Source organism: Schistocerca serialis, chromosome 7 (genome assembly GCF_023864345.2).
Source record: "Schistocerca serialis cubense isolate TAMUIC-IGC-003099 chromosome 7, iqSchSeri2.2, whole genome shotgun sequence".
NCBI classification, from domain to species: Eukaryota; Metazoa; Arthropoda; class Insecta; order Orthoptera; family Acrididae; genus Schistocerca; species Schistocerca serialis.
In genome coordinates this window covers 213,358,271-213,386,064 of record NC_064644.1, presented here as the reverse complement: position 1 = coordinate 213,386,064, position 27,794 = coordinate 213,358,271, and the positions used below count along the sequence as shown (strand labels likewise).

General features: G+C 44.3%; 2 protein-coding genes and 1 long non-coding RNA gene across 5 annotated transcripts in view; 2 read left to right on the top strand and 1 right to left on the bottom strand.

Moving 5' to 3' along the window:
• LOC126412091 (glutathione S-transferase D7-like) overlaps positions 1–27,794 on the top strand; it is a 244,675-nt gene that overhangs the window by 47,376 nt on the left and 169,505 nt on the right. Inside the window, exons 2-5 of one of the 3 annotated variants that reach the window (XM_050081510.1) lie at positions 7,934–8,088; positions 10,959–11,017; positions 11,114–11,255; positions 24,356–24,523. The exons of the other annotated variants lie outside the window; for them this stretch is intronic. Coding sequence (XP_049937467.1) covers positions 7,948–8,088; positions 10,959–11,017; positions 11,114–11,255; positions 24,356–24,523 — 510 coding nt within the window. The 5' untranslated portion in view covers positions 7,934–7,947. The remainder of the gene's footprint in view (positions 1–7,933; positions 8,089–10,958; positions 11,018–11,113; positions 11,256–24,355; positions 24,524–27,794) is intronic. 3 annotated transcript variants of the gene reach the window in all.
• The window catches only part of LOC126412090 (nischarin), a 210,214-nt gene that overhangs the window by 140,175 nt on the left and 42,245 nt on the right, over positions 1–27,794 (top strand). The gene's annotated exons all lie outside the window — the stretch shown is intronic.
• Positions 24,356–27,794, bottom strand: part of LOC126412092 (uncharacterized) — a 152,693-nt gene continuing 149,254 nt past the window's right edge. The window contains exon 2 of the long non-coding RNA XR_007575226.1: positions 24,356–24,442. This is a non-coding gene — a long non-coding RNA (uncharacterized LOC126412092). The remainder of the gene's footprint in view (positions 24,443–27,794) is intronic.

The window sequence follows — 27,794 nt, the reverse complement described above, 5'->3', positions numbered from 1 at the left end:
AGCACACGTGTTTTTGTCGAACTCCAACACACAGAAAGCTTGCTCCGCACCTGAAATCGCCGTGTTTGCGACTAGCGCTGACTATCGGCAAATTACCAAACTACGCTGTGGGGGTATACATGATAAAAACTTTCAGGGTGTCTCTTCAAAATGACATATGTATGATATCTGTACAATGTTTGGTTCTTGTGCAATAAATAATTAAAAGTGTTCCCGGTCTTTATGTACACTCTGTGTATACCCGGACATGTCCGGGTACTCAGCTTTCTCTACATATATACGGGGAACAACAAGTTTCGGAAAGTTGCTCACAGCGACGTATTGCAGTATATTTATGGCTCTCCATGCACACCCAGACAATTATGAGGTTTCCCGTGCTAAGCATATCGCAAACAGTTTTGAAATTAGTTACACCTGTTTCTGGGACATATTATGAATCGCTACTCGGTCGCATAAAAATGTTTTCCATGAAGTAAACTAGTGAGCTGCGAATGACATTAGTTCTGTCAGGTTTTCCCATTATTCCAAAATTTAGAGGATTTTTCTTGTTTTATTTTTATTTTATTTTATTTTATTTTATTTGGTGTCGCGCGGTTTGCTGGGTCGCAAATGATTTGCGCCGCAAGACTTCCAAGACATAACTTTTGTGATGGCGCGTATGGTTGGATAGTGAGTTTCGGGAGTAACAGTTTATTACAAATTGCTGATTAACCTCGGATAACACCGCGGCGCGGAGCTAGTAGTTGATATTTTATGTCAGAATATGAAGAGGGACAAGCGCTGTTTCACACTTGTATCCGAATGTGGTTAAGGTAGTGGACTGGGTATTTTCGGAGCGAGCTGCAAGCGGAGTGTTTGTCTCCGATATCGTAAGGTAGAACTCATGAACCTTGGGTTACTGGAAGGGCCTAACATAATAGTGGGAAAATAAATTGTTCTTAAATTGTGTTTGCACTACCCATGAATCAAATTTTCTCCTCTCCGTTCCAGAATCACCAGTGCTAAGCATCCTAGGAGACTTTCTCCCTCAGTCTCGCTTAAGGGTGACTCAGTAGACCTCAACCAAATTGTCCTCAACGTACTGATTGAACTGCTTAGAACACATCTTCACCCAAGCTGATGATAAGACCTGCGCCGGAACGCTACACGGTGGCCTTGATTTTATTGTAATAACGGTTTCTGTAAATGCTAATATCGTCCAATCAGCGTTATGTTTCTGACGAAGTGAAACGATTTTGGAATAAGTTCTCCATATGTAATCGGGTAAAGCAGGCTGCGCCAGTACATGAAGGTCTCAAAGAGATGACCTACATGAGAGTAAAGAAAAATGAAGAAGTATACTGTTTGGCCTGTAATGCTGGTACTAGCACCTTACCCATATAAAGGTAATTTCCGTACACTCAAATATATTGCCATTTGATAAAATACACTTTGAGTTTTGTATTTCTACAATAATTAATTTGCTTTGGAGTTAGTTAATGCTGAAGGGGTTAAGTTAATTCTATGACCTGGACGCTGAATTGGTTACTAAAAGCCAATTAGAACGTGCTACAACCCTGAAAGAGAATTTTGGGACGTCTGGTGGATTAAGCTCTGACGTTTGCTATTACATCGACTCAACCACTGGAAATAAGCATAAACAAAATGAAGAAAAAAATAATTTCAAAGTGAGCATTTTAGGTTTGGTTTGACCATGACCGTTATGAATATGGATGGAAACCACAATTTAGTCTAATGAGTCACATTTGTTATATTATACTTTCCAGTACATATTTCGGAGAATTATACCTCCACCATGAAGTGAATTTATATCAGTTTATAAGGCATGGATATATTGTAAGTACGAGTTTTGTGTGAGGGTATAGGTCGTAGGTAAATGGAAATGAGCGTTTGGAGTCGTTGCGGGGCAGGTCCGGCCGCCTTGGTGCAGGTCTTATTACATTCGACGCCACGTTGGGCGACCTGCACGCCGGATGGGGATGAAATGATGATGAAGGCAGCACAACACCCAGTCCCTTAGCGGCGAAAATCCCCGTCCCAGCCGGGAATCAAACCCGGGCCCTTAGGACGGGAATCCGTCACGTTGACCATTCAGCTACCGGGTCGAACTAGGTCGTAGGTAAGATTGTAAAAGCAACCTGTGACCATTGAAAGACACTGGCAAATCTGCCCATAAGCTGTAGTTACAAGACACACATGTCATATTAAATGACTTAAATCGACCTGACGATGTAGATATAAAGGTCTGAAGAACGTAATAGAAAGAATCATAAATATGTCACGACAAAACCTTCACAGTGAGAGAATGGCTGAGAAAAACAAATACTCGCTGGCTGTTCAGAGAATAAAATTCCCTCAGAGCGTTTTCGCCTGTGTGACAATTGAATCACACCTTATACGGAATTACATATTATGGGCTATGGAGGTGTTCGAGGGATTAGCATAACTCTGTGATGCGTAGAATAATTTCAACGAAATTTCGCACAAATATGACTTACTACCTGTAAAAAATACCATGGAACTAGGGCTACCCCACGCGTCTAGGAATGGGGGTGGACATAAAGAATGAAAAAGGATGAAATGTAAGCATAACTCTGGAACTCCTGGAGGAACTACTTTACGATTTGTATACTGTATTTTATTCTAAAAGAAGTAAATAAAATAAATTTTATTTACACTATTGTTATTATTATTATTATTATTATGTAGTGTTATGCCTAGTGGAAGGTCCGTGTCTTCGTATGTCGAACTTCTTTTGCCAATGTTCCCTGTCTTCAGCTTCTTCCTTCAGTCTGTTGTATCTCCTTCCATCGTCGATGTCATCCAGCTGTTAAATACTTCTTCTTGCTCATCACGGAATATTCGCGCTTCAGCCTCTATAGTTTGGTGAAGTTCCAGTATGTGGCAGCGCTATATGTAGCCTTGAAAACGGCGTGTGTAAAGGGGGTGCGTTCCAAGCAGAGAGCTGTCACGTAGTTTCTTTTGGCAAAAAATCAGAGCATCGCAGGTATTCATAGCCACTTGTAGAATGTCTACTGAGATCTGGCAGTGAACAACAGCATGGTGAGTCGATGGGTGAGGCGTTTGTCATCATCTCGCCGGCCGCACACAGCGGTGACTCGTGCAATGTTGGAACGTCCGGACACTCTCATTCGAGGTGATCGAGGGATCACAATCGAACATCTCGCTTCACAACTGGTTGTCTCTGTTGGTAGTGCAGACACACTCGCCCTCCAATTGGGGTATTGTATTGTATGTTAACTGGGGAGCTATAAACGACGGAGAGGCTCCGTCTCCGCCGCAGCCGCAGTGGTCCACAATCCCACGACGACTACCGCAGTCCACTTCACCCCTCCGCCGCCCCACACCGAACCCAGGGTTATTGTGCGGGTTCGGCTCCCGGTGAGCGCCCCCCCCCCCCCCCCCGCCCCCCGCCCCAGGGAACGCATCACGCCAAACGAGTGTAACCCCTATGTTTGCGTGGTGTACGCGTATGTGGAGAATTTGTTTGCGCAGCAATCGCCGACATAGTGTAGCTGTGGCGGAATAAGGGGAACTAGCCTGCATTCGCCGAGGCAGATGGAAAACCGCCTAAAAACCGTCCACAGACTGGCTGGTCACCGGACCTCGACACAAGTCCGCTGGGCGGATTCGTGCCAGGGACCAGGCGCTCCTTCCCATTCCAGAAAGCCCTGTGTTAGACTGCTCGACTAATCGGGCGGACACCAGTTGGGGTACACAAAGGTGTGTGCCAGCTGGGTTTCTCGCCGCCTAACAGAAGAACATGAAGAGCAACGAAAGACCATTTGCGCGGAATTGCTTGCGTTTTACGAGGCTGACCGCGACAGTTTTTTGTCGAGCATTGTCAGAAGCAATGAGACACATCACTTCGAATCAGACAAAATCGGCAACTGTGGAGCGGCGCCACACCATCTCTCTTCCAGAGAAATGGTTCAAAGCCGCACCATTAGCCGGTAAAGTCGTGGTCACTGTCTTCTGGGACTCTGAAGGGGTTAGGCAATGTTCTACTCTGAAGTTTATTGTGATGCTCTCGGGAAACTGAAGGAACAAATTCTGCGTTTCGTTGCCATAAAAACGCAAACGAACCTTTCCTTCTGCTGGGCGACGCATGGCCTCACACAAGTTATCGCACCCCAGAGCAGCTCACAAAACCTCAATGGACTGTTCTTCCTCATCCACCCTGCAGCCCGTATCTCGCACATTCCAGTTTCCATCTGTTTGGTCCAACGAAGGATGCACTCTGCTGGAAGTAGATGATGGGAAGGTTACTGATGCATCAAGACATTGGCTCTGACGTCGACCAGTATCAAGTACCGTGTGGACATACATGCCTTCCGAGTAAAGTGGATTAAGGCCGTCGCATTATGCTGGAAAATAGGGTTTTTAGTCACGAGAGTGGAGAGTAATATGGCGCATTGGGACCCTGAATAAAACCAACTTACTTTCAGAAAAAAAGTGTCCACTTACTTATTGAACTTCCCTCGTAAGTAAACTAAGTAAAAGTTAATCACCCCAAAGGGACATCAGGGTAAGACCTTCTCTTTCCCTGATAGTAGCCGCAATTCAGCGAGGAAGAGAGTCCACAAGTTTCTTTGCAATATGCAGCTCAAGCCGCTCATTGATGATTAGATTCTGTAGCACAGTCGCGTCAGGTGATTAAATATCCATGAACTTTCGGGCGAAAGCACCTCGGCTAAGTAGTGACCACTTGACAACGGCCAATGAACACTCGTCCGACATCTCTTGGATACTTAACCGCTTGACATAGCTGGAAGCTAGAGAAAATTCCATTGGTTAAAATCACTGTGAGACCAGGCATTCGTGCAGTCCGAGAAATTTTCTTTTGGATTAAGTTCGGCTGATGTAGCGGGTAATTCGAGATGTGGTATGTTATCTGAGTGATCATCAAACAAGGAACGCGTGCGTGCAGCCCTGCGAACACGGTTGTCGTCATCTTGGAAGGCGCGGCTGTCCGCAGCATACTCATCATGATGATGTGGAAGGAACGTCAACGCTTGATTACCGAAATGCTGAAGTTAGATTCGTGGTTTAGGTTCTCTGTAATCTGAATTTATCTGCCCAGGTCACGGTACAAGAAAACAGCCGGACAACATTCCAGACAATCTCTGGCCCGGGCTACACCCTTTACGCACACACAGGTTTAAACGATTTTTTACACGATTGATACCCTTGACTCCTTACTTTATTTGAAAAGGGGCTAAATTATGAATCATCGAATCACAACACATGCATCAGTCAGCTATTATCTAGTTTTATAATTTTATTCATAGCATTTATTTTCTCAGAAACTGTAGTATGTAATTCAGAATAAAGTAGTCACGAGTTGCACAGTTACTTTTTTGCGCATTACGGTTTTCAATCATATATTTCATAAAATATGAGCTCTTCTTGCAAGGTAACATGTCTTGGCAAGATCATAAAAGAATCAAATATATCAATCTTGCAATATACTCCAAGAAAAAAAAGACGCACCACGAAGGAATTGTCCGAATGGGGTGGAAATCAGTAGATGTGATGTACACGTACAGACAAACAATTTCAGAAAAATTGGATGATTTATTCAGGAGAAAGAGCTTCACAAATGGACCAAGTAAATAAGGCATTGGTCCGCCCGGGGTCCTTATACAAGGGGTTAATCGGCTTGGCATTGTTTAATAGAGTTTTTGAATGTCCTCCTGAAGGATATCGAGCCAAACTCTGTCCAACTGACGCGATAGATCGTCAAAATCCCGAAATGGTTAAGAGACCCCTGTTCATAATGTTCCAAACATGCTCAATTGAGAGATCTGACGACCTTGCTGGTCAAGGTAAGGTTTTGCGAGCACGAAGATAAGCAGTAGAAACTCTTGCCATGTGCGGGCGGGCATTATCTTGTCGGAGTGTAACCCGTGCATGATTTACCACGAAGAGCAACAAAAGGGAGCGTAGAATACTGTTGACGTGTCGCTATGCTGCAAGTGTGCCGCCGATGACAACCAAAGAGGTCCTGCTATGAAAAGAAATGGCACCCCAGGCCATGACTCCTGCTTATCGGGCCGTATGGCGGACGAGTGTCTGGTTCGTATCCCAACGTTGTCTGGGACGTCTCCAGACTTGTCTTCACTGGTCATCGGGGCTCATCACTGGAGACAATTCTACTTCAGACAAGGAGATTCCAGACTGAAGACGTGTATGGAGATGCCCTGGACAATGGTGGGATACCACCTGACTGTAGCCCGCTATACGGTACGACAATTACACCACTGGCCATTAAAATTGCTACACCAAGAAGAAATGCAGATGATAAACGGGTATTCATTGGACAAATATATTATACCAGAACTGACATGTGATTACATTTTCACGCAATTTGGGTGCATAGATCCTGAGAAATCAGTACCCAGAACAACCACCTCTGGCCGTAATAACGGCCTTGATACGCCTGGGCATTGAGCATGGATGGCGTGTACGGGTACAGCTGCCCATGCAGCTTCAACACGATACCACAGTTCATCAACAGTAGTGACTGGCGTATTGTGACGAGCCAGTTGCTCGGCCACCATTGACCAGACGTTTTCAATTGGTGAGAGATCTGGAGAATGTGCTGGCCAGGGCAGCAGTCGAACATTTTCTGTATCCAGAAAGACCCGTACATGACCTGCAACATAAGGTCGTGCGTTATCCTTCCGAAACGTAGGGTTTCGCAGGGATCGAATATAGGGTAGAGCCACGTGTCGTAACACACTGTTCAAAGTGCCGTCAATGCGAACAAGTGGTGACCGAGGTGTGTAACCAATAGCACCCCATACCATCACGCCGGGTGATACTCTACTCCAGTATGACGAATACACGCTTCCAATGTGCGTTCACCGCCATGTCACCAAACACGGATGCGACCATCATGATGCTGTAAACAGAACCTGGATTCATCCGAAAAAATGTAGTTTTGCCATTCGTGCACCCAGGTTCGTCGTTGAGTACACCATCGCAGGCGCTCCTGTCTGTGATACAGCGTCAAGGGTAACCGCAGCCATGGTCTCCGAGCTGATAGTCCATGCTGCTGCAAACGTCGTCGAACTGTTCGTGCAGATGGTTGTTGTCTTGCAAACGTCCCCATCTGTTGACTCAGGGATCGAGACGTGGCTGCACGCTCCGTTACAGCCTTGCGGATAAGATGCCTGTCATCTCGACTGCTAGTGATACGAGGCCGTTGGGATGCAGCACAGCGTTCCGTCTTACCCTCGTCTACCCACCGATTCCATATTCTGCTAACAGTCATTGGATCTCGACCAACGCGAGCAGCAGGCTACAATCCGACCTTTATCAAAGTCGGAAACGTGATGGTAGGCATTTCTCCTCCTTACACGAGGCATCGCAACAGCATTTCAGCAGGCAACGCCGGTCAACTGCTGTTTGTGTATAAGAAATCGGTTGAAACTTTCCTCGTGTCAGCACGTTGTAGGTGTCACCACCGGCGCCAGCCTTGTGTGAATGCTCTGAAAAGCTAATAATTGTCATATCACAGCATCTTCTTCCTGTCGGCTAAATTTCTCGTCTGTAGCACATCATCTTCGTGGCGTAGTAATTTTACTGGCCAGTAGTGTATATCACTTCTACCGATTTCCTCCCATTCGGATAATTCCTCCGTAGTACGTTTCTTTCTTTTTCGTTGTGTTCAGAGTGCACTTGGTGAGTAAATGTAGAAATGCCGTTCTCAGTTGAGCAATCCTGTTAAAGTCGCAACTGTGACTCCATAAGTAAATTGTCTGTACTTCAGTGTTATACCTCTCTTGAGCACATTACCTTCTGAAATATTATGGACAAAGTTGTTGCAGAGAAATTATGTGATAGTTACTTAGAAATTTCCTGTCACCTTTCTTATAAAGTGATCATATATTTTGCTTGTTTTCAGACGACCCGTGAATCATGCCTGTAGTTCTGTATCACTGTCCTCCCAGCCCACCGTCCAGAGTAGCCTTGACTGTTGCTAAGGCTCTTGGGATCGATGTCACCGTCAAAATCATCGATCTGTTCAAGAATGAACACTTACAAGAGGAGTATCTTAAGGTAAGACACTGGTAGTGTAGTAAATATTCGTTGTGTCCTTCAAGACACCTAAACACCAGATCCGTATTAAGTGGCTCATTCATTCTCTTATGGTTGTGTGCTGTTTATTTACAGTAACGAGTCGTATTTATATTTAGATAAAATTCAAAATTAGTTCTGCGTTTTTGAAGCGCGCGCACACACACACACACACACACACACACACACACACACACACACACACACACACACGTGTTTACATGTTTACTTATTCTTCCATGGAGAAACTAGAAAGATGGAAATGGCTGTAATTTATTAAAATTTTCTTTGTTCGTGCATCATTTTTAATTCAGCAGGAAGGCTATAAATGTATTTTATTAAAGTACTTAAATAGTCGATATCTGATGTATTTCCTCCTAGTTATTACTTATAAATCTCATTGTTTTCGTACTACGTCACGTAACTCAGTTTGTTGTCACCATGACTGCTTTTTAAAGAGTTGCGTACGAGACAACTTGAGGATGTACAACTCATATCATCGCGTTTTCACATGCTTCATTATTTCTTTAGAAATAATTATGATTACCATTTCACAGTACCTAAATGAATGCTAAATTTGAAACATTATTGACACTATCAGTAATGTTATAAAATACGACGTGAGTGACGTCGGCCATCAGTTCCTTGAAGAATCTTAGTGAAAACATTAGTCAGCTGAGGTCTGGAGAATGTACAGGCAAAGTTGTGGGACCTCTCCGACCAATCGAAACTGTCTTGGACTGCATTTTCAAATGCACATGCACATTGCTGCGAAAATGTTCTGGTGCATCATCGTGTATGAGCCACATATACAGTGAACCTACCGATTCCATATTCTGCTAACAGTCACTGTATCTCGACCAACGCGAGCTGCAATGTCGCTATACGATAAACCGCAATCGCGATAGGCTACAATCCGACCTTTATCAAAGTCGGAAACGTGATGGTACAAAATGGTTCAAATGGCTCTGAGCACTATGGAACTCAACTGCTGTGGTCATCAGTCCCCTAGAACTTAGAACTAATTAAACCTAACTAACCTAAGGACATCACACACATCCCTGCCCGAGGCAGGATTCGAACCTGCGACCGTAGCAGCAGCGCGGCTCCGGACTGGAGCTCCTAGAACAGCACGACCACCGCGGCCGGCCGTGATGGTACACATTTCTCCTCTTTACACGAGGCATCACAACAACGTTTCAGCAGGCAACGACGGTCAACTATTGTTTGTGTATGAGAAATCGGTTGAAACTTTCCTCATGTCAGCACGTTGTAGGTGTCGCCATCGGCGCCAGCCTTTTGTGAATGCTCTGAAAAGCTAATGATTTGCATATCACAACATCTTCTTCCTGTCGGTTAAATTTCTCGTCTGTAGCACGTCATCTTCGTGTTGCAGCAATGTTAATGGCCAGCAGTGTATATAGGCCATACCACATTGACACGGTATTTTGTAAATTGCCACCTCCCGCAGTAGCAAATCATCCTTCACCGATCCCAGCAAATCCTAAATCTTAGAAGGTGGACGAAAAAGCACTTTGACATGAAAATTATTAAGAATCCTCGCTATCTTGAAGGAGATATTTCCAACGAAGGGAAGAAAAGCTAGGGGCTTGGCTGGCGCGTTATCCTCTGTACCCACTTCCCGGTTCCTGGCTCTAGTTGAGAAGGCCCTGTTAATTTGCCGGGTCGAGTATCCATTGCCTCTGAACACCGCCCTTGAATGTGAAAGTTCTTTAGGCAAATTCTCTGCATCCGACACCGAATGTGCCCTATGCACAAGGGTTTTAAGCACACTGATTGATGGTCTGGGATGGATGATGGCAACTAGAAGAATGCAAGTACAAATCAGTGTGAGTGGGCTTACGATAGACAGAATGTCGCACCGAGCCGTCACCTTTCCGTTTAACATCCAGGAATGGAAGGCAGCCATCTTTCTCTATTTAACTAGAATACAAGTACAAATCAGTGTGAGTGGGCTTACGATACACAGAATGTCCCACCGAGCCGTCACCTTTCCGTTTAACCAAAACATCCAGGAATGGAAGGTAGCCATCTTTCTCTAGCACCAGCCTTCGACTGCTGCCTGACTGGGTGTGTGGGCAGCTCTGAACTCTGCCACCTTCAAAGGTCTGCGATGCTGGGATCCATGCATCTCTGAATGTGCCAAGGTCCAAACCGAGGACTCCTCTGCCCTGTGACATTGGGGCAAGATGCTGTCCGCCGCTTTCTCGGTGACGGCAGCCGACTCTTGGCCATCGTGCTACAGGTGGGAAATTCGACACATACTCGTATACAGCAGTAACGGCAGCACGCGGCCTGCGCCACTGCTGGCCAGAGCAGATTGAAAGCTAATCACACCGAGAGACAAGGTGTTGGTGTATCTGTCGTGCTCGCCAGGGATCAACACTAGCAGCATCGAAGACTGAATGACCGTAAATAAACAGCAATAAAGAGTTTCTTGCAGCCACGAGCTGCCTTCTTCTTCTGCAGCTACATCCATGTCTGGTAGTGAATCACTGTCGACACCAAGCTATCGTAGACATGCTATGAGATTTCCGCCAGTCACTAGTGAAACAACCGGCCGCTGTGGCCGAGCGGTTCTAGCGCTTCAGACCGGAACCGTGCGACTACTACGGTCGCAGGTTCGAATCCTGCCTCGGGCATGGGTGTGTGTGATGTCCTTAGGTTATTTAGGTTTAAGTAGTTCTAGGGGACTGATGACCTCAGATGTTAAGTCCCATAGTGCTCAGAGCCATTTGAACCAGTGAAACAGTCTAGCATTTTAGTATTCATTTGACTTTGTTAGTTCCCAAAGCTCTGATTTTTACTAAATACTGCCTCTTCTATTTCAGATAAATCCAGAACACACGGTACCAGCCATGGACGACAATGGTTTGATTCTTCACGACAGGTATGTCCAGCGGGGATTTTCTGTGTCGTCTCATATAATCCATTATTCCATTCTCACAATCTCTGTAACGCTGTAATAATGTTCCGCTTGTGGCAGCCACGTAATCGCCACTTACCTGGTGTCACGCTACGGAAAGGATGAATCTCTCTATCCGAAGGATGTGAAGCAGAGGGCGCTGGTCGACCAGAGACTGTATTTCGAAGCGACAGTACTTTTTCCTCGTCTAAGGGCTACAACAGTAAGTGTGTTTATATAGATTTTGCAAGGTTTTGTTACAAAACATGTTATGAACGAAGCGAACAGTTATTTGAATGAATCTTGCTAAAATTTCAAAGTGATGCTAACATTGGAATCTGCCTGTAAAAGTTCAAGAGTATAAAGTACCAAACTTTTCACTTTTGAAAGCAAAAACGTGGAATTGTCATGCTAAAAGTAGTGAGCAACAAAGCAACAATTTTTAAATCTCTTACTTTTTTTAAAAGAAGCCAAGTGCATCATCGTAATCTAGAGATATTTCTCTCACTTTTCAACATAATCTCCATTTCTTTGCACACGGTTTCGCCAATGTTCTGCAAGTCTGAACATACCCTTCCGACAGAACTATGTTCCAGCTGCATGAAGACAGTGATGCCCTGCTTTCTGAATATGCTTCGCCGTCTCGTAGTGTTAGCTTCCCATCCTTAGAGCTTTCGTCGCCTGTCACAATATTCGTCCAAAAATCATCACCTTCATTTTGAAATCTCTGAAGATTTTGGCCGATGGTTCTTCTCTGTAGGTTACCGTCTTCGGACAATAATCGTGAAGCCCATCGGACACAAACTTGCAATAACTTAAGCTTTGTATCGTTTTGCGCATGCACTGTGTCCTAATGCACGCTTAGCAGCGATTTCGTTCACTGTGACACGCGTGTGTTCTGTAATGAGTTCACCAGTTCTTTCCTGGTTGCGTTCCGTGGAGGGGGTCACCAGCGACGGTCACAGGCAGAGATACATTAGTTTGAACTGGAGCGTTCACACCGGGACACTACACTGCCTCACCGAGCCACTGTGACCCAGCAGTGACTCAGCCTCGCCACATGTGACGGACAAGGTCACTGTGTTCACAGCAGTCACCGCCGGACATGCATTAGTTTGAATTGGAGTCACTGGGACACTACCACGAAAGTTTAGAGAACAGGCATTTGGGACAGACGGAAGAACGTTTCTACTGCCATACGTACATCTCGAACAAGAGTCACGAAGGCAAGATAAGAGAAATTAGAGCTGTTATGAAACATACAGACAGTCGTTTTTCCCTCGCTCCAATTGCAAGTCGAATAGCACTTACTAGCAGTGGTACAAGGTGCTCTCTGCCAGACACCATATTGCTGCAGAATATGTATGTAGTCATAGTTGTAAACTCACTGGTTGGTGGGAGCTTGTGCAGTGCATTGTTGTTGTTGTCGTTGTTGTTGTGGGTAAGTGCGTGGTCATGGGAAGACAGAGTGCGAATCTCAGTGGTGGCGCATGGGTCACTTATTTTCCGCCACGAGTTGCTTGGTATGCATTGGAATTCAGTCACGTCTTATGTGTGTGTAGCCACATTTCCCTTGAGAAGCAGTATGGTAGAAAATGCAAGGTGAAAGGCTCACTTTCTAAAAACAAGCCTGAAACTGTCTGCCATGTGGTTACAACTGCATGTATGGCAGTGAGAAGCCGCCACTGTGGGGAGCAATGTAGTGGCCAATAGTCCACAGGGAAGGCACTGCGGAGAGGCGCTGGAGCACGAAGCCCAACATCGAGGACTGCGAGAAATAAAAGGAAACGTGGGATAAGCAACTGCTGTACAGTGTAAACCAGATATAGCCTACATCTGCAAATGTACTCTACTCTTAGAATGTGGCATTAAATTTTTTATTCATTTAGCATTTATCGATCTATCTCAGGCCCGGCCAAACAGCGCTCCGCGAGCGGGATCGCTCCGGCCGCTCTCCTGGTTAGCGCTCCGAGCGCAGCGGCGAATGAGATTGAGGGGTGAGGAGGAAGGGGACAATCAGTGCTGCAGCCGGCCACTGCTAAAGCAAACCATTCGGCTTTTCAGATGTCGAGCACTATACTGTTTGCTTTAAATTACGATTACGTTCTGCATTAGAAATACTGCTGGCGTCTGTACCGATGCCAAAAAAGGAAAGTGGAGAAGCCACATCGTTCAATGCCAAATGGAAATTACAATATTTTTTCGAATGCTTTAAAGGCCACGCTACACGCTTAATGTGACGTGGCACTATTATGACGAGGAGAAACATTCACTGGATCGTCATTACAGCACCAGCCAGAAAGAGGATATGACTCATTTGCCTTCTCATGAACGACAGTGAATGCAGCCTGAACTGAAAGCGGCAATTAGGGAAAAAAACTGAGTTTACAGTGAGAAGAGTGGTGACAAAGTCTTTTATGATCGACGTCACTAGTTACACTGTGTGATCAAAAGTATCCGGACAGCCCCAAAAACAAAACACAAGTTTTTCATATTAGGTGCATTGTGCTGCCTCCTACTGCCAGGTACTCCATATCAGCGACCTCAGTAGTCATTACACATCCTGAGAGAGCCGAATGGGGCGCTCCGCGGAACTCACGGACTTCGAACGAGGTCAGGTGGCTGGGTGTCAGTTGTGTCATACGTCTGTACGGGAGATTTCCACACTCCTAAACATCCCTAGTCCACTGTTTCCGATGTGAAAGTGAAGTGGAAACGTGAAGGGACACGTACAGCACAAAAGCGTGCAGACCGACCTTGTCTGTCGACTGACAGAGACCGCCTAGAGTTGAAGAGGGTCGTAATGTATAACAGGCAGACATCTATCTAGGAATTCCAAAGTGCATCCGGATCCAGTGCAAGTACTATGACAGTTAGGTGGGAGGTGATAAAACTTGGATTTCATGGTAGAGCGGCTGCTTATAAACCACACGACACGCCAGTAAATGCCAAACGACGCCTCGCTTGGTGTAAGGAGTGTAAACATTGGACGATAAAACAGTCGAAAAATGTTGTGTGGAATGACGAATCACGCACGGTACACAATACGGCGATCCGATGGCAGCGTGTGGGTGAACGTCATCTGCCAGCGTGCGTAGTGTCAACAGTAAAATTCGGAGGCTGTGGTGTTATGGTGTGGTCGTGTTTTTCATGGCCTCTTGCACCCATTGTTTTGCGTTGCACTATCACAGCACAGGTTTACATTGATGTTTTAAGCACCGTCTTGCTTCCCACTGTTGAAGAGCGATTCGGCGATGGCGATTGCACCTTTCAACTCGACCGAGCACCTGTTCACAATGCACGGCCTGTGGCGGAATGGTTAGACGACAATAACATCCCTGTAATGGACTGGCCTGCACAGAGCCCTGACCTGAATCCTATACAACACCTTCGGGATGTTTTGGAACGGCGACTTCGTGCCAGGCCTCACCGGCCGCCAACGTTCCTCAGTGCAGCACTCCGTGAAGAATGGGCTGCCATTCCCCAAGAAACCTCCCAGCACCTCATTGAACGTATGACTGCTAGAGCGGAAGCTGTCACCAAGGCTATGGGTGGGCCAACACCATATTGAATTCCCGCGTTACCGACGGAAGTCATTTTCAGCCAGGTGTCCGGATACTTTTGATTACATAACGTATATGAATTCATTGAGTGTCTTAATCCAAGGGAAGAATCATTTGGTAAGAGAAATGGCGGACAAGATTGGTGATATCAATAAAAAGCAATCCTATGGAAATGTCAATTTCAAGTTCATGAAGTGAAACATTTCCTGTAACTCGAGGCAGTCATTCAAAATGTTCAGATGTGTATGAGTTCTTAAGGGACCTAACTGCAGAGGTCATCGGTCCCTAGGCTTACTCAGTACTTAAACTAACTTAAACTAACCTATGCTAAGAACAACATACACACCCGTGGCCGAGGGAGGACTCGACCCTCTGGCGAGAGGCGCCGCGCAGTCCGTGACATGGCGTCTCTAACCGCGCGGGCACTCCGCGCGGCAGGCAGTCATTCGTGGACCAGACATGATGACTACGTTTTAGTAATTGAAAATTTCACTATGAGTTCTCAAAGAGAATCCAAGAAATTGCACAAATGCAGATGGATTTCGATTTATTTGTCAGGCCACTTTCGCTTTTCACTGTTGATGTACCTCATTACTTCCGACGTGGGGTGATAGATGTACAGTGAAGCACCCAGATCAGCAACCTGTTTGTCCAATCCAGAAATTTACAACGCTTTTATAAAATGTTACCCCAAAATCAGTATCCTCAACTGCACAGACAAGCCGCTAAACTTGTTTGAGGTTCGGTTCAACAATCAGTGTGAACTTTTTTCTTTTCTTATGAAAGTGACTAAGTCCCGCCAGCGTTCACGTCATAATAGGTCATAACTGCGTAACTCCATGTGTTTGACTGTATCACGAACCATACTTCCAGAATTATTATATGTTCTAAGGTTAAAACTTGTGTAGATTTCCAAACATTACTACGTAACTATCATATTAGATTTTGAGTTCCGTTCGCGTGCTTGCAGAAAAATAATGAATTAAGGATGGGTCTACCTTTTTGCAATTACATAAATTATTGTTTTGTGTTATGAGCCATATATGTTTCACAACAGTTGTGGGGTCCTCAATGGCTTTTTAAATTTTATTTTACTTTTATTTTAGAATGTGTGTCTCCTGTGGCTGCCGCCGGCTGCGGTGGTCTAGCGGTTCTAGGCGCTCAGTCCGGACCCGCGCGACCGCTACAGTCGCAGGTTCGAATCCTGCCTCGGGCATGGATATGTGTGATATCCTTAGGTTAGTTAGGTTTAAGTAGTTCTAAGTTCTAGGGGACTTATGACCACAGATGTTGAGGCCCATAGTGCTCAGAGCCTCCTGTGGCTGCCAACCAAAATCAGCCACAGGTCTACGTTAGTACACCATGTCGTCATTGTAGTGTCTGGATAGTCCTGTGCTGTGACCTCCTGCTCGTTTGTAAATACTGCATCTTGCTAATTTGCTATGGTTAGGACACATGTGTTCAAGCCACAGCAAAATAGTGAGACTCAGTGTTTACAAACTAGCCGGAGAAAACGTTCAGCTCAACTACACAAAAATGTATTTGGAACAAACAAACTTGTGACAGCTCAGGACTATCCAAATACTACAATGATGACATGGTGTGCTAATTTACACCTGTGGCTCATTTTGGTCGGCAGGTACAGGACACACACAATGTAAAGCAAAAGGAAAATAAAATACGAAAAAAGCCATTGAGAATGCCACAACCGGCGAAACATGTTTGGGTGATAAAACAATAATTTGTGTACTTGCAAAAAGGTGGACCCATTCGTAATTCATTATCGCAACATAAAGATAAATGCCTTTATATAATGCGTTTTGTATATGTGGTCACCTTAATAGCATTAGATAACACTTATTTGATCCAGTAATAAAAGTAAGCCGGCCGCAGTGGCCGAGCGGTTCTAGGCGCTTCAGTCTGGAACCGTGAGACCTCCAAGGTCGCAGGAACGAATCCTGCCTCGGGCATGTTACGAGTGATGTCCTTAGGTTAGTTAGGTTTAAGTAGTTCTAAGTTCTAGGGGACTGATGACCTCAGCTGTTAAGTCCCATAGCGCTCAGAGCCATATTTGAATAAAAGTAATTGCTTTGGCAGAAAAATAAAAAGTTAAAAATACACACACAGCATAAATGCCTGCTTATAAAAGCATGCTGCAATATTCTTCTCTTAGAGGTAGCTACACTTTGCTGCAAACACGCCTTCCTAAGTTTCCTGCATGTGTAGCCTTTATTACTATAACCGTCTCACTCACAGCTGCTCAGAATGGCAAAGCGGTGGGGTAAGCTGTGTTAAGTAGGCTGTTTGGTAACGCCACGTAGCGCTCTGTATGAAAAATCACTGGCTGTGCTGTGTGCAGTCTGTGGCTAGTTTGCATTGTTGTGTGCCATTGTAGTGTTGGGCAGATGGATGTGAACAGCGCGTAGCGTTGAGCAGTTGGAGATGAGCCGCCAGCAGTGGTGGATGTGGGGAGAGAGATGGCGGAGTTTTGAAATTTGTAAGACTGGATGTCATGAACTGCTATGTTCAAATGGTTCAAGTGGCTCTGAGCACTATGCGACTTAACTTCTGAGGTCATCAGTCGCCTAGAACTTAGAACTAATTAAAGCTAACTAACCTAAGGACATCACACACATCCATGCCCGAGGCAGGATTCGAACCTGCGAGCGTAGCGGTCACGCGGTTCCAAACTGAAGCGCCTTTAACCGCACGGCCACAACGGCCAGCTGAACTGCTATGTATATTATGATTTTTCAACACTATTGAGGTAAATACATTGTTTGTTCTCTATCAAAATCTTTCACATGCTAACTATGCCTATTAGTAGTTAGTGCCTTCAGTAGTTTCAATCTTTTATTTAGCTGGCAGTAGTGGCGCTCGCTGTATTGCAGTAGTTCGAGTAACGAAGATTTTTGGTGAGGTAAGTGATTTGTGAAAGGTATCGGTTAATGTTAGTCAGGGCCATTCTTTTGTAGGGATTTTTGAAAGTCAGATTGCGTTGCGCTAAAAATATTGTGTGTCAGTTTAAGCAGACTCAAGTGCGCTCGTGCAACTGAGCGCCCTCTGAGAGTGCAAATGTTGGCAAGGTCTGATCTGTGTGAAAGAGCACTGTAAGTTCTCTTAGTTGGAGGAGTTGTCATGAGGTTTAAATTAGTACCTCGAAAAGAAAAGAAAGTTAAATGGTTAATTTTTTGTTTGTTTGTAGATACATTTCTGCAGTCGTGGTACACATTGAAATTCCTACACCACAGTCCGGCAGCACATCACTAGTGGAGCCAATAGAAACTGCCGTGACTGATCTCCATATTATCAGTGGGCTGTGTTATTTTGTGTAGGCACCTCTAGCAGCACGCTACGGTACTGTGGTTCTGAAAATGGTACCAGGATCGCAATAAAAAAAAATGGAAATGAGCGTTTGGCGTCATTGGCCGGGAGGTCCCTTGCGGGAAATGTCCGGCCGCCTTGGTGCAGGTCTTATTACATTCGACGCCACATTGGGCGACCTGCGCGCCGGATGGGGATGAAATGATGATGAAGACAACACAACGCCCAGAAAATCTCCGACCCAGCTGGGAATCGAACCCGGGCCCGTAGGACGGCAATCCGTCACGCTGACCACTCAACTGTCTTTTTTTATCTAATTTTTGTTCTTTATTGTTCGTTGAATTTGTTCGGGACGGACGTCCGATGACACCCGTTCAGGTTCTTCGTTGATCCGATCACTCAGATTTTTATTACAGAGGGTATCGGGGCGAATTTGTGACTACTGAGAAATTATTTGACGGTACTAGTAACTAAGATTGTGGGAAAGACGATTACAACGTTGGGAGATTGTGGTCAGACGTTGACCGAGGTGGCTGCATGTAGAGCGTTGTCTTAAGCTTTCCCTTGTAGGGTGAGTTTTTTGTGGACGTCTTTTTCGTTCGAATATGTCGTGGAGCATAAGTGATTTTTAACATCGGTTGCTGTCGGAACTGCGAACAGAAGCATTACGCAGAATTTATGTTCACACATTGTCGTATGATTTGTCGACCTGGAAAAAGCGTTCGACATTGTAAAATGGTGCAAGATGTTAGAAATTATGAGAAAATTAGGGGTAATTTATGGAGAAAGATGGGTAATACATAGCTTTGAAATTCTGAGAAAAATAGGGGTAAGTTATGGGGAAAGATGGGTTATACATAGCGTGTAGCCGGCCGGGGTGGTCGAGCGGTTCTAGGCGCTACAGCCTGGAACCGCGTGACCACTACGATCGCAGGTTCGAATCCTGCCTCGGGCATGGATGTGTGTGACGTCCTTAGGTTAGTTAGGTTTAAGTAGTTCTAAGTTCTAGGGGACTGATGACCTCAGAAGTTGAGTCCTATAGTGCTCAGAGCCATTTGAACCATAGCGTGTACAAGAACCAAGAGGAAACAATAAGACTGGAAGACCAAGAACGAAGTGTTCACGCTAAAAAGGCCTAAGACAGCGATTTAGTCATTCGCCCCTACTGTTGAATCTGTAAATTGATGGACGAATGACGAAAATAAAAGAAAGGCTCCAGAGTGGAATTAAAATTCAAGGTGAAAACATGTCAGTGATAAGATTTGCAGATGATATTGCTATCCTCAGTGAAAGTGTAGAATAATCTTTTGAATGGAATGAACAGTCTAATCAGAACAGAAGATGGTTTTAGAGTAAATTGAAGACAGACGAAAGGAATGAGAAATAGCAGAAATGAAAACAGCGAGATTCTTAACATCAGAATTGGTGATTGCGAAGCAGTTGAAGTAAGGAATTCTGCTACCTAGGCAGCGAAATAACCAATAACGGACGGAGCAAGGAGGGCATAAAAAGCAGACTAGTACTGGCAAAGAGGGCATTTTTGGGCAAGAGAAGTGTCCTAGTATCAAACATAGGCCTTATTTTGAGGAAAAAAAATCTGATAATGTCCGTTTGGAGCATAGCATTGTATGATAGTGAAACATTGATTGAGGAAAAAGGGAAACAGAAGAGAATCGAAGCATTTGAGATGTGTTGCTACAGAAGAATGGCCTCGGGCATGGGTGTGTGTGATGTCCTTAGGTTAGTTAGGTATAAGTAGTTCTAAGTTCTAGGGGACTGATGACCTCAGATGTTAAGTCCCATAGTGCTCAGAGCCATTTGAACCATTTTACAGAAGAATGTTGAAAATAAGATGGACTGATAAGCTAAGGAATGAGGAGATACTGTGCAGAAACGGTGAGAAAAGGAATACATGGAAAACACTGACAAGAATGTAACTTGCTATGACATGGGCACTTACACGTTAGCTTACCAACATTTTAATAACAGGGGGACTGGCAAGGGCATCAGATGGTGACTCTATTGAATTATAATAAATATGAGGCACTCTCGAGCAGTATTCCCTGCATGTCTACATGATTAAGTCACTAACTTAAAGCGTTGGTGAAAAGTGTCGGAAGTTGAGAATTGTGGAATATAAAGTCTGCAGCTAGCTGTAGCTCGCCGGGCCGCCGTGGGCGGCAGGTAGCGGTCACCGGAAACGCGGGAGAATACGGCGCTTTTGGGGGTAGCCCGGCATCCGGAGCCACCTGTGCTGGGCAACACGTGGCGAAGACGGGAATTTAGTTTGCCTAGGGGCGATATGACCTACTCGATCATTGGGTAGATCTCAGAAATGCCGTCGGAGGGATTTCGGCGATGGTAGAGCAAAAAATGTTCAAATGTGTGTGAAATCTTATGGGACTTAACTGCTAAGGTCATCAGTCCCTAAGCTTACACACTACTTAACCTAAATTATCCTAAGGACAAACACACACACCCATGCCCGAGAGAGGACTCGAACCTCCGCTGGGACCAGCCACACAGTCCATGACTGCAGCGCCTAAGACCGCTCGGCTAATCCCGCGCGGCGATGATAGAGCGTTCGACATTGGCCGAAACGGGTTATTCTTCCGCCGTGTTTTCTTACGCGTGTGAGACGGGAGAATTGTGGAGAGAGAGGACTTTGCCTTCAACCATCGAGCGGTACGGGCTTGGAGACGGCGTCTTGGCCATCGTCTTATACGGTCTATATCGCAGCACTGCACCAACGCGTGTTCCGTGCAGAGTTCTGGTGTTAGAGCTCTTTGTGTGCTCAGAAGCGAGATTTTCACCAACGGTTAGCCACTTCCATCAACTTACCTAATATTCTTGATCTGGTAGTTATCCTTGCGAGGTGCCGAGTATTTATCAACGGAGCTGCCAGTGAAACGGGCGCGTAATTGCAAATTGTTAATGTGCCATTCTCAGGAGTGTGTGGGTGGACAAAGAAATTCACATTTTTTGTGTAAATTTTGTCAGTTGTGGGGAATATCAAATTAAGATGCCAGTATTATAATCGAATTATCCACCTCATTGTAGCTAGCATTTACCCTGTCCCAGTAAGCTTTACATGTACTCTACTCACTGCACAGCTTGCCCAGACGGGAAGGAAAGAAGGTTTGCGGTCTTCTATGTCAGCGACGGACAAATAAGCTCACAAGAAGAAAGGCCGGGCGGTAGGATTTCTGTTAAGAAATCAGGGAATAAGTTACACGATACTAGAGGGAGCTGTAGACGGTAAAAGCTGTACAGGAAGACAGAGATTGGACTATATACAACAAATAACTTTTGGCTTTGGTTGCAAGTGCTGCTCTGAGACGAAAAGGTTGGCACAGTAGAGAAATTTTTTGTGGGCCGCATCAAACCAGTCAGAAAAGACTAATGACTCATTTAACATCCCCAAAAATGGAACAAAGGGACATTGCGTCCTGTCTCCGTTTTCCCTCCCTTTACACACATACACACACACACACACACACACACACACACACACACACACACTCCGTCTTCAGGGCACAAGTGGCCCATCGGGACAATCCGACCGCCTATCATCCTCAGCTGAGGACGCGGATAGGAGGGGCGTGTGGTCAGCACACCGCTCTCCCGGTCGTTATGACAGTTTTATTTGACTGGAGCCGCTACTATTCGATCGAGAAGCTCCTCAATTGGCATCACGAGGCTGAGTGCACCACGAAAAATGGCAACAGCGCATGGCGGCTGGATGTGTATTCCAAGCAGAGACCTGTCATTGAGTTTCCTTTAGCAGAAAACCAGAGCATCGCAGATATTCGTAGGCGCTTTCAGGGTGACTACGGACCTGGCAGTGAACAAAAGCTTGGTGAATCTTTGGCGAGGCATCTGCCGTCATCGCAGTAAGGTCACGCGAGATTGTCTGACCTCCCGCGCGCTGGCCGGCCGCACACAGCTGTGACAGCTGCAATGTTGGGATGTGCGACCAATCACATTCGATGTGATCGATGGATCACAATCAAACAGCTCGCCTCTCAAATGAACTCAGTTGGAGTACTGAAAGGTGTGTGTCCGCTGGGCTACTCGCAGCCCAACAGAAGATCGTAAAAGACTACGAAGGGCCATCTTGGATGTAACGAGGCTGATCGTGGCAATCGTTTGTCGAACATCGTCACAAGCTCCGACGTCGACCGTTAGCGCAGTACTGTGCGGGCGTGCAGGCCCTCCCTGTATGGTAGCGTAAGACCGTCGTATTGAAAGGAGTTTATGTTAAAAAATGGGGTTTTGTAACCAAAAGAGAAAGTAATAACATGACGTATGGCAATTCTGAATACAACCAACCTACTTCCAGAAAAAAGTGTTGCATTACTTATTGAGAGCCCCTCACACGTTAGGCTAAAATGGAAATGTCGTGTGACTAGGGCCTCCCATCGGGTAGACCGTTCGCAGGGTGCAAGACTTTCAATTTGACGCCACTTCGGCGACTTGCGCGTCGATGGGGATGAAATGGTAGTGATTAGAACAACACAACACTCAGTCGCTGAGCGGAGAAAATCTCCGATCCAGCCGGCAATCGAAACTGGGCCCTGAGGATTGACATTCTGTCGCGCTGACCACTCAGCTACCAGGGGCGGACGTATGTTAGGCTGATTAGAGCAATTAATCAATTTCTCATTCAGGTACCTGCTCATGTAACCGGTCTCGGCTCTACTTATTTTGGTGCCGTAGACAAATGATGACGATGATTCTGGCGCAGCGGTCTGGTGGAAGTCTTTCAATTGGTCGTCACTTTGGCGTCATGTGTGGAACTATAGTTTAACGTTGAATCGGAATCACCTGTCGTTACTGCTGAAACTTCACATCACTGAGAGGTTATGGGTATGTTAAAGGGAGTCTGAAGTCTTCTGTAGTCCAACTGGGATTCGATTTCGAGAACTCTTGGTTTTCAGGCACGTGTCTTACCGTTAGACAACCAAACCTGAGAGGCAAGTAATATAAGTGGCATTTTCTTCTCCTCAGACAATACCGTTTGAAGCCGAAAATCGGTTCACGAAATACATTAATGCCGTAGCACGTTCACACTTTGTTCCTCTCAGAATTTCTTATTTACCTGATCCATCCATCTTAATTTGGGCTATATAATATTCGGTATTATCTGAGGATGCCCTTTTAAGCAGAAAAATCGTTCACGAAATAAATCAATACAGGCGAATATCCACTATTTATGTTTTTCATTGACAAATATGAACTTATTGTGCCAACAGCGAAGGTTGAATCCTGAATACTCTTTAAAACAGTAGCTTTGACATTTCCCACTGTATATGCATTGTTACTGTTATTCTCTTTTAAAAAGTTCACAGATCCAACAACAAATTTTGTAAGGGAGCGTATGTTCTGTGATGTCAGCGCTAGAACATCGAGATTGTTAAACAGTCCTACGTGAGTCCGGTTAATTAACATCATATATGATCTGTGAGCTAAAATATTTTTGTCGTGGGCTAATCTACCTAAAGTATTATAGCATGTTACATCAAGAAATGATAGTGTGAAAAATAGTTTCTGCGTATCACTGGTGCTAATAACCTTACAGTTAAGGCAGCTGCATTCGCCTTTTGCAGGAAGTCGTGAATACAATCCTTCCACCAGAGTTAAGAATCGGGTATTCTGTATTATATTTCAATTAAAACTCAGTTTTTCAGTTGTGAATCAATATCTGTTTCTCTAAAGGACATTATTAATTACAGAATTCAGATCATATTTGAATCATCCTCAGTTATATTTGTGTTATTCACAAACAAAACAGCCCTAGCGTTAGCAGTTGCAAGTTACAGTTTAAGACAGCAAACTACTGTATATCTGGAAAAGAAGCAGCACTAGCGTGGAACCCTGAGGAATACTCCATGTTTCATTACTCGATGGAGATGCGAGCTCATTTCCAGTGACTTAAAAAGCTAAGGCTATGGTCTGTACTCTATTATCCATTTAAGAAAGACTGAAACAGCTGAATGTCTTTACGTAATTATGTTCAAATGTATGATATACATAGTCAAAATCCTCTTTTTGCTTCGTAGAAGATACTTAATATTCACAGCTTTTTCTATCCATCCCTTTCACATAAGGAGGAATATAACGTCCCATATGATCACCCCAAAACCAACAGCCAGACATTAACAACGATATATGTGCTCACGTGGCCAGCTTAGTTACTTGTATCGGAGGGTGTAGTTATAAAGTAATAAGTAAATCAGTAAAGTAGATTATGAATAAATTACGATAGGAACAGACACACTGTGCAAATGTAGAATCTGAAGTTTCCTATTTTCTGATTTCGTGTGAACCTCTGTATTTTTATCGACAGTGTCCAGTCATTATAAATATCCATTACTGTGTGTTCCGAAGTTTGTATACCTGTACATTATATTGCTAACGCTTTCATCAATTGCAGTATCCGGTTTTCTTCCTGGGGAAAAGAAATGTGGATGCGGACGCGAGAGATGCCATATACGAGGCTCTTGGAAACCTGGAGAAGTACCTTGAGCCAAGTGGATGGGTAGCTGGAGACCATGCGACCGTGGCCGACATATCCTGCTCGGTTACAGTTGCCAGTCTGGAGGTAAGCTGCACCACAATGACAACTCAGTGGCGTTATTCTGTTATTATCTTGAAGAGCAGTACTTCTGTTAGAAAAATGGAAATACGAGCTGTTATGAAAAAGTTTCCGATGTATTTGTATGTTGATTAAAATTATTATGTCTTACCTAGACCTTATTGTACATCTTTATCCTCAATACCAATTTATCTGCCACTTTTGAAATGCCTGTCTTTATTAGCATGTTTAGTACCCTCTGCGGTTCGCTTAAGCCTCCTCCACTAAACAAAATCACTGCCCATTCAGTTTGATTTTCATTTTGGGAAAGTGTAAGATGTCTTACGGAGCAAAGTCTGGAGATTAAGACACGTAGAGAACAACTGTTACCTTCTTTTTAGTGAAAAAATGCTGAATTACGTAGGCTGTATGCGGTCGTGCTTGTTTTGATGGAGAACCTAGTCTTTCGTACACCACTTCTATGGATGTTTTCTGTTTATCTCCCTCCTCAATCATCTTAGAACGTCGCGGTAGAACACTTTATTCACCACCTAGTCGGAGGAATGAATTCTTTATGAAGGTTCTCGTCAATATACCACATCACCAAAGAATTAAATTTATTGTCGACTAGTCTAATTTTCTTTTGGCCATGATTAAGGAGCACTTCTCCACTACATCAGCTGTTTTTTTTATTCGGAGTCATAGCCATTAACAAAACTTCTGTCGCTGATAATGACCTTTGAAAGAAAGTTTGAGTCGTCTCGAAGGAGCTGTTTACGTTCCCTTCTACAGGCTTCCACGCGATGATGTTCTGGTCAGTTTGTATCCATCGTGACACAAACTGCGCCACAATTTTTCTCATGTCAGTTCTACTAACAGAATACACTCAAACGTACCATACCTCAGGTCCCAGATGTTAAAGAGGTCTTAGACAACCTGTCTACAATCTGGCAGTACGACACCTTCACTTCCGTGGATGGCGATTGCAGACGTACCGAAGGGATCGTCATCACTGGACGATATTCTCCCGTTTTTGTAATGCTTGTGCCAGTCGCAAAACTGTTTCTGGCCTAAGGCGCTGTTTCCAAATGTGTTGACCCGTTTCTGTAGTGATTTTTATAATTTTAAAAACAAAAATTTGTACAGACAAGTTGCACTTTCAGATCAGCCGTCGCAAACCACAATGAAAATACTATCGCCAACAACTACCTAAACCAACCTGCTCGCAGTCGCTGATGATACTGATACAAGAAAAATGTATGAAGAGAAACAGAGTGGTATTTCTGCGTACTCGTAACCATTTCAAAATTCAAATTTTGAGTACGTTTGGATACCATCTTATAACTCCGGAACGTGTCGAACAATTTTAACCAATCTTAATACGCAGGAGGTTTACTGTCTGGAAAAATATACTGTGGGGATGAGATTCGCTAGATCAGTACTAGTAGAGGTTGTGGGTAACAGTAGAGGAGTTACATGTCTGGAGCAATTTCACCCAAACACATCTAAATGAACTGGAAATAACTATCAGTTAGGTAAGACATGTCTGTCTCCTCTATGGGCGAGGAGGAGATGGTAAGGGTATCACAAATAGAAATAATCGGAAATATTTATATTAGTATCAGGTCCACATATTTAAGGATCCGTAGTATTATTGGTAAGAGCCACAATGACATTTTAATTGAGCTCAGTCGAACAGAACTATGCAAAATGTTTTGGAAATTTCTTGGGTTGGATGAAGCAGGGGAAAGGTCGGAAAAAGGAATTTATATGTTTGATGTCCAGTCAATGATAAGGTTATTAGAAACGGGCCACAAACTCGGACAGGAGATGGATGAGAAGGGAAATCATGCCATGTTTCTGTGGGAACCATCCTGAAATTGGCATTAATTAATTGCGGGAAATCGCGGCAAACCTAAGTCATTGTGGCTGGATTCAGATTTTAACTATCATGCTCCTGAATGTAAGCCTAATTTCTTAACCACAACCACTGTGCCAGCTCACTTATTGAGGAGATCAGAGCTATAATTGTTAATTGCTCCAAGATAATGTTACAGAGCTATTCTCTCTCTCACTCCCCCCACCCCCCCCCCTCTCTCTCTCTCATTCACTCACACACACACACACACACACACACACACACACACACACACATCGGTTAGGTACCCACAAATGAGCTTCATAAGAAGCTTGTGTATGTTGAGGAGCTTGTCTCAGTTCATTAAAGTTTCTCTGGATGAATAGATTTGGAATGTTTCTTCGAAGAAGGGTGCCTTTTTAGAATCTTTATGTACTCGTATGTGGTAAGTCTGCATCTATACGAATAACTTCTTATGGTAACCGCTAACCATGAGTGTACTATATGCGACCAAACTGTAAACATTGGTGCTATTCAAAATGAATAGCATTAGTTATGTGGTTGTAAAAACTGTAGATGACAAATGTGGAAAGAAAATTACATTAAACAGTTCGGACAAGCGCAGAACTAGGACTGATCTCATGTTACAAGAAATACTATGAAGCCACAATGAAAATGATTAAAAAATTAAATATTCTCTGTATGACGTCTAAAATTAACAATTCAGTTACCGCAGTTGAATATATGGCCAGAGTTAAAAGCGAAACCATAAAATCAGTTAAGAATGTGAGAATTTATTTACTACAAAGAAAGCTACGGAATAATGTGAAGGCACTCAGATGTGCTACATATGAATTAATCATGTCCTTGAAGTACTGCGGAAGATTAATTTGGACAGTTCAAAGGATAAAGAGACAGAATACGTACCAGAAGCCATGGCCAATACCATATACATACAACAAAACGGTTCAAATGGCTCTGAGCACTATGGGACTTAACATCTGAGGTCATTAGTCCCCTAGAACTTAGAACTACTTTAACCTAACTAACCTAAGGACATCACACACATCCATGCCCGAGGCAGGATTCGAACCTGCGACCGTAGCGGTCGCGCGGTTCCAGACTGAAGCGCCTAGAACCGCTCGGCCACACCGGCCGGCTTACATACAATATCTTACAGTTACTCGATTCTCTACTAATAAAAAGTAAAAAATATAATTAACTCTCTCAAAAGCAAAAACCCACGTTTGTTGTAGGTTTTTCATGTGTATTACTAAAATTATTCTCTACAAATACACAAAATATGCAATACATCGCTATCACAGATAGACTGAGGCATACTGTTGTCAAATCTCCTGAAAAAAAAAGTGCTAAGATAAATGTAAATAATACTACGCCAGGCTCATTGCTTGCGTTCTCCTCAAAGTTACTGGAAACAAG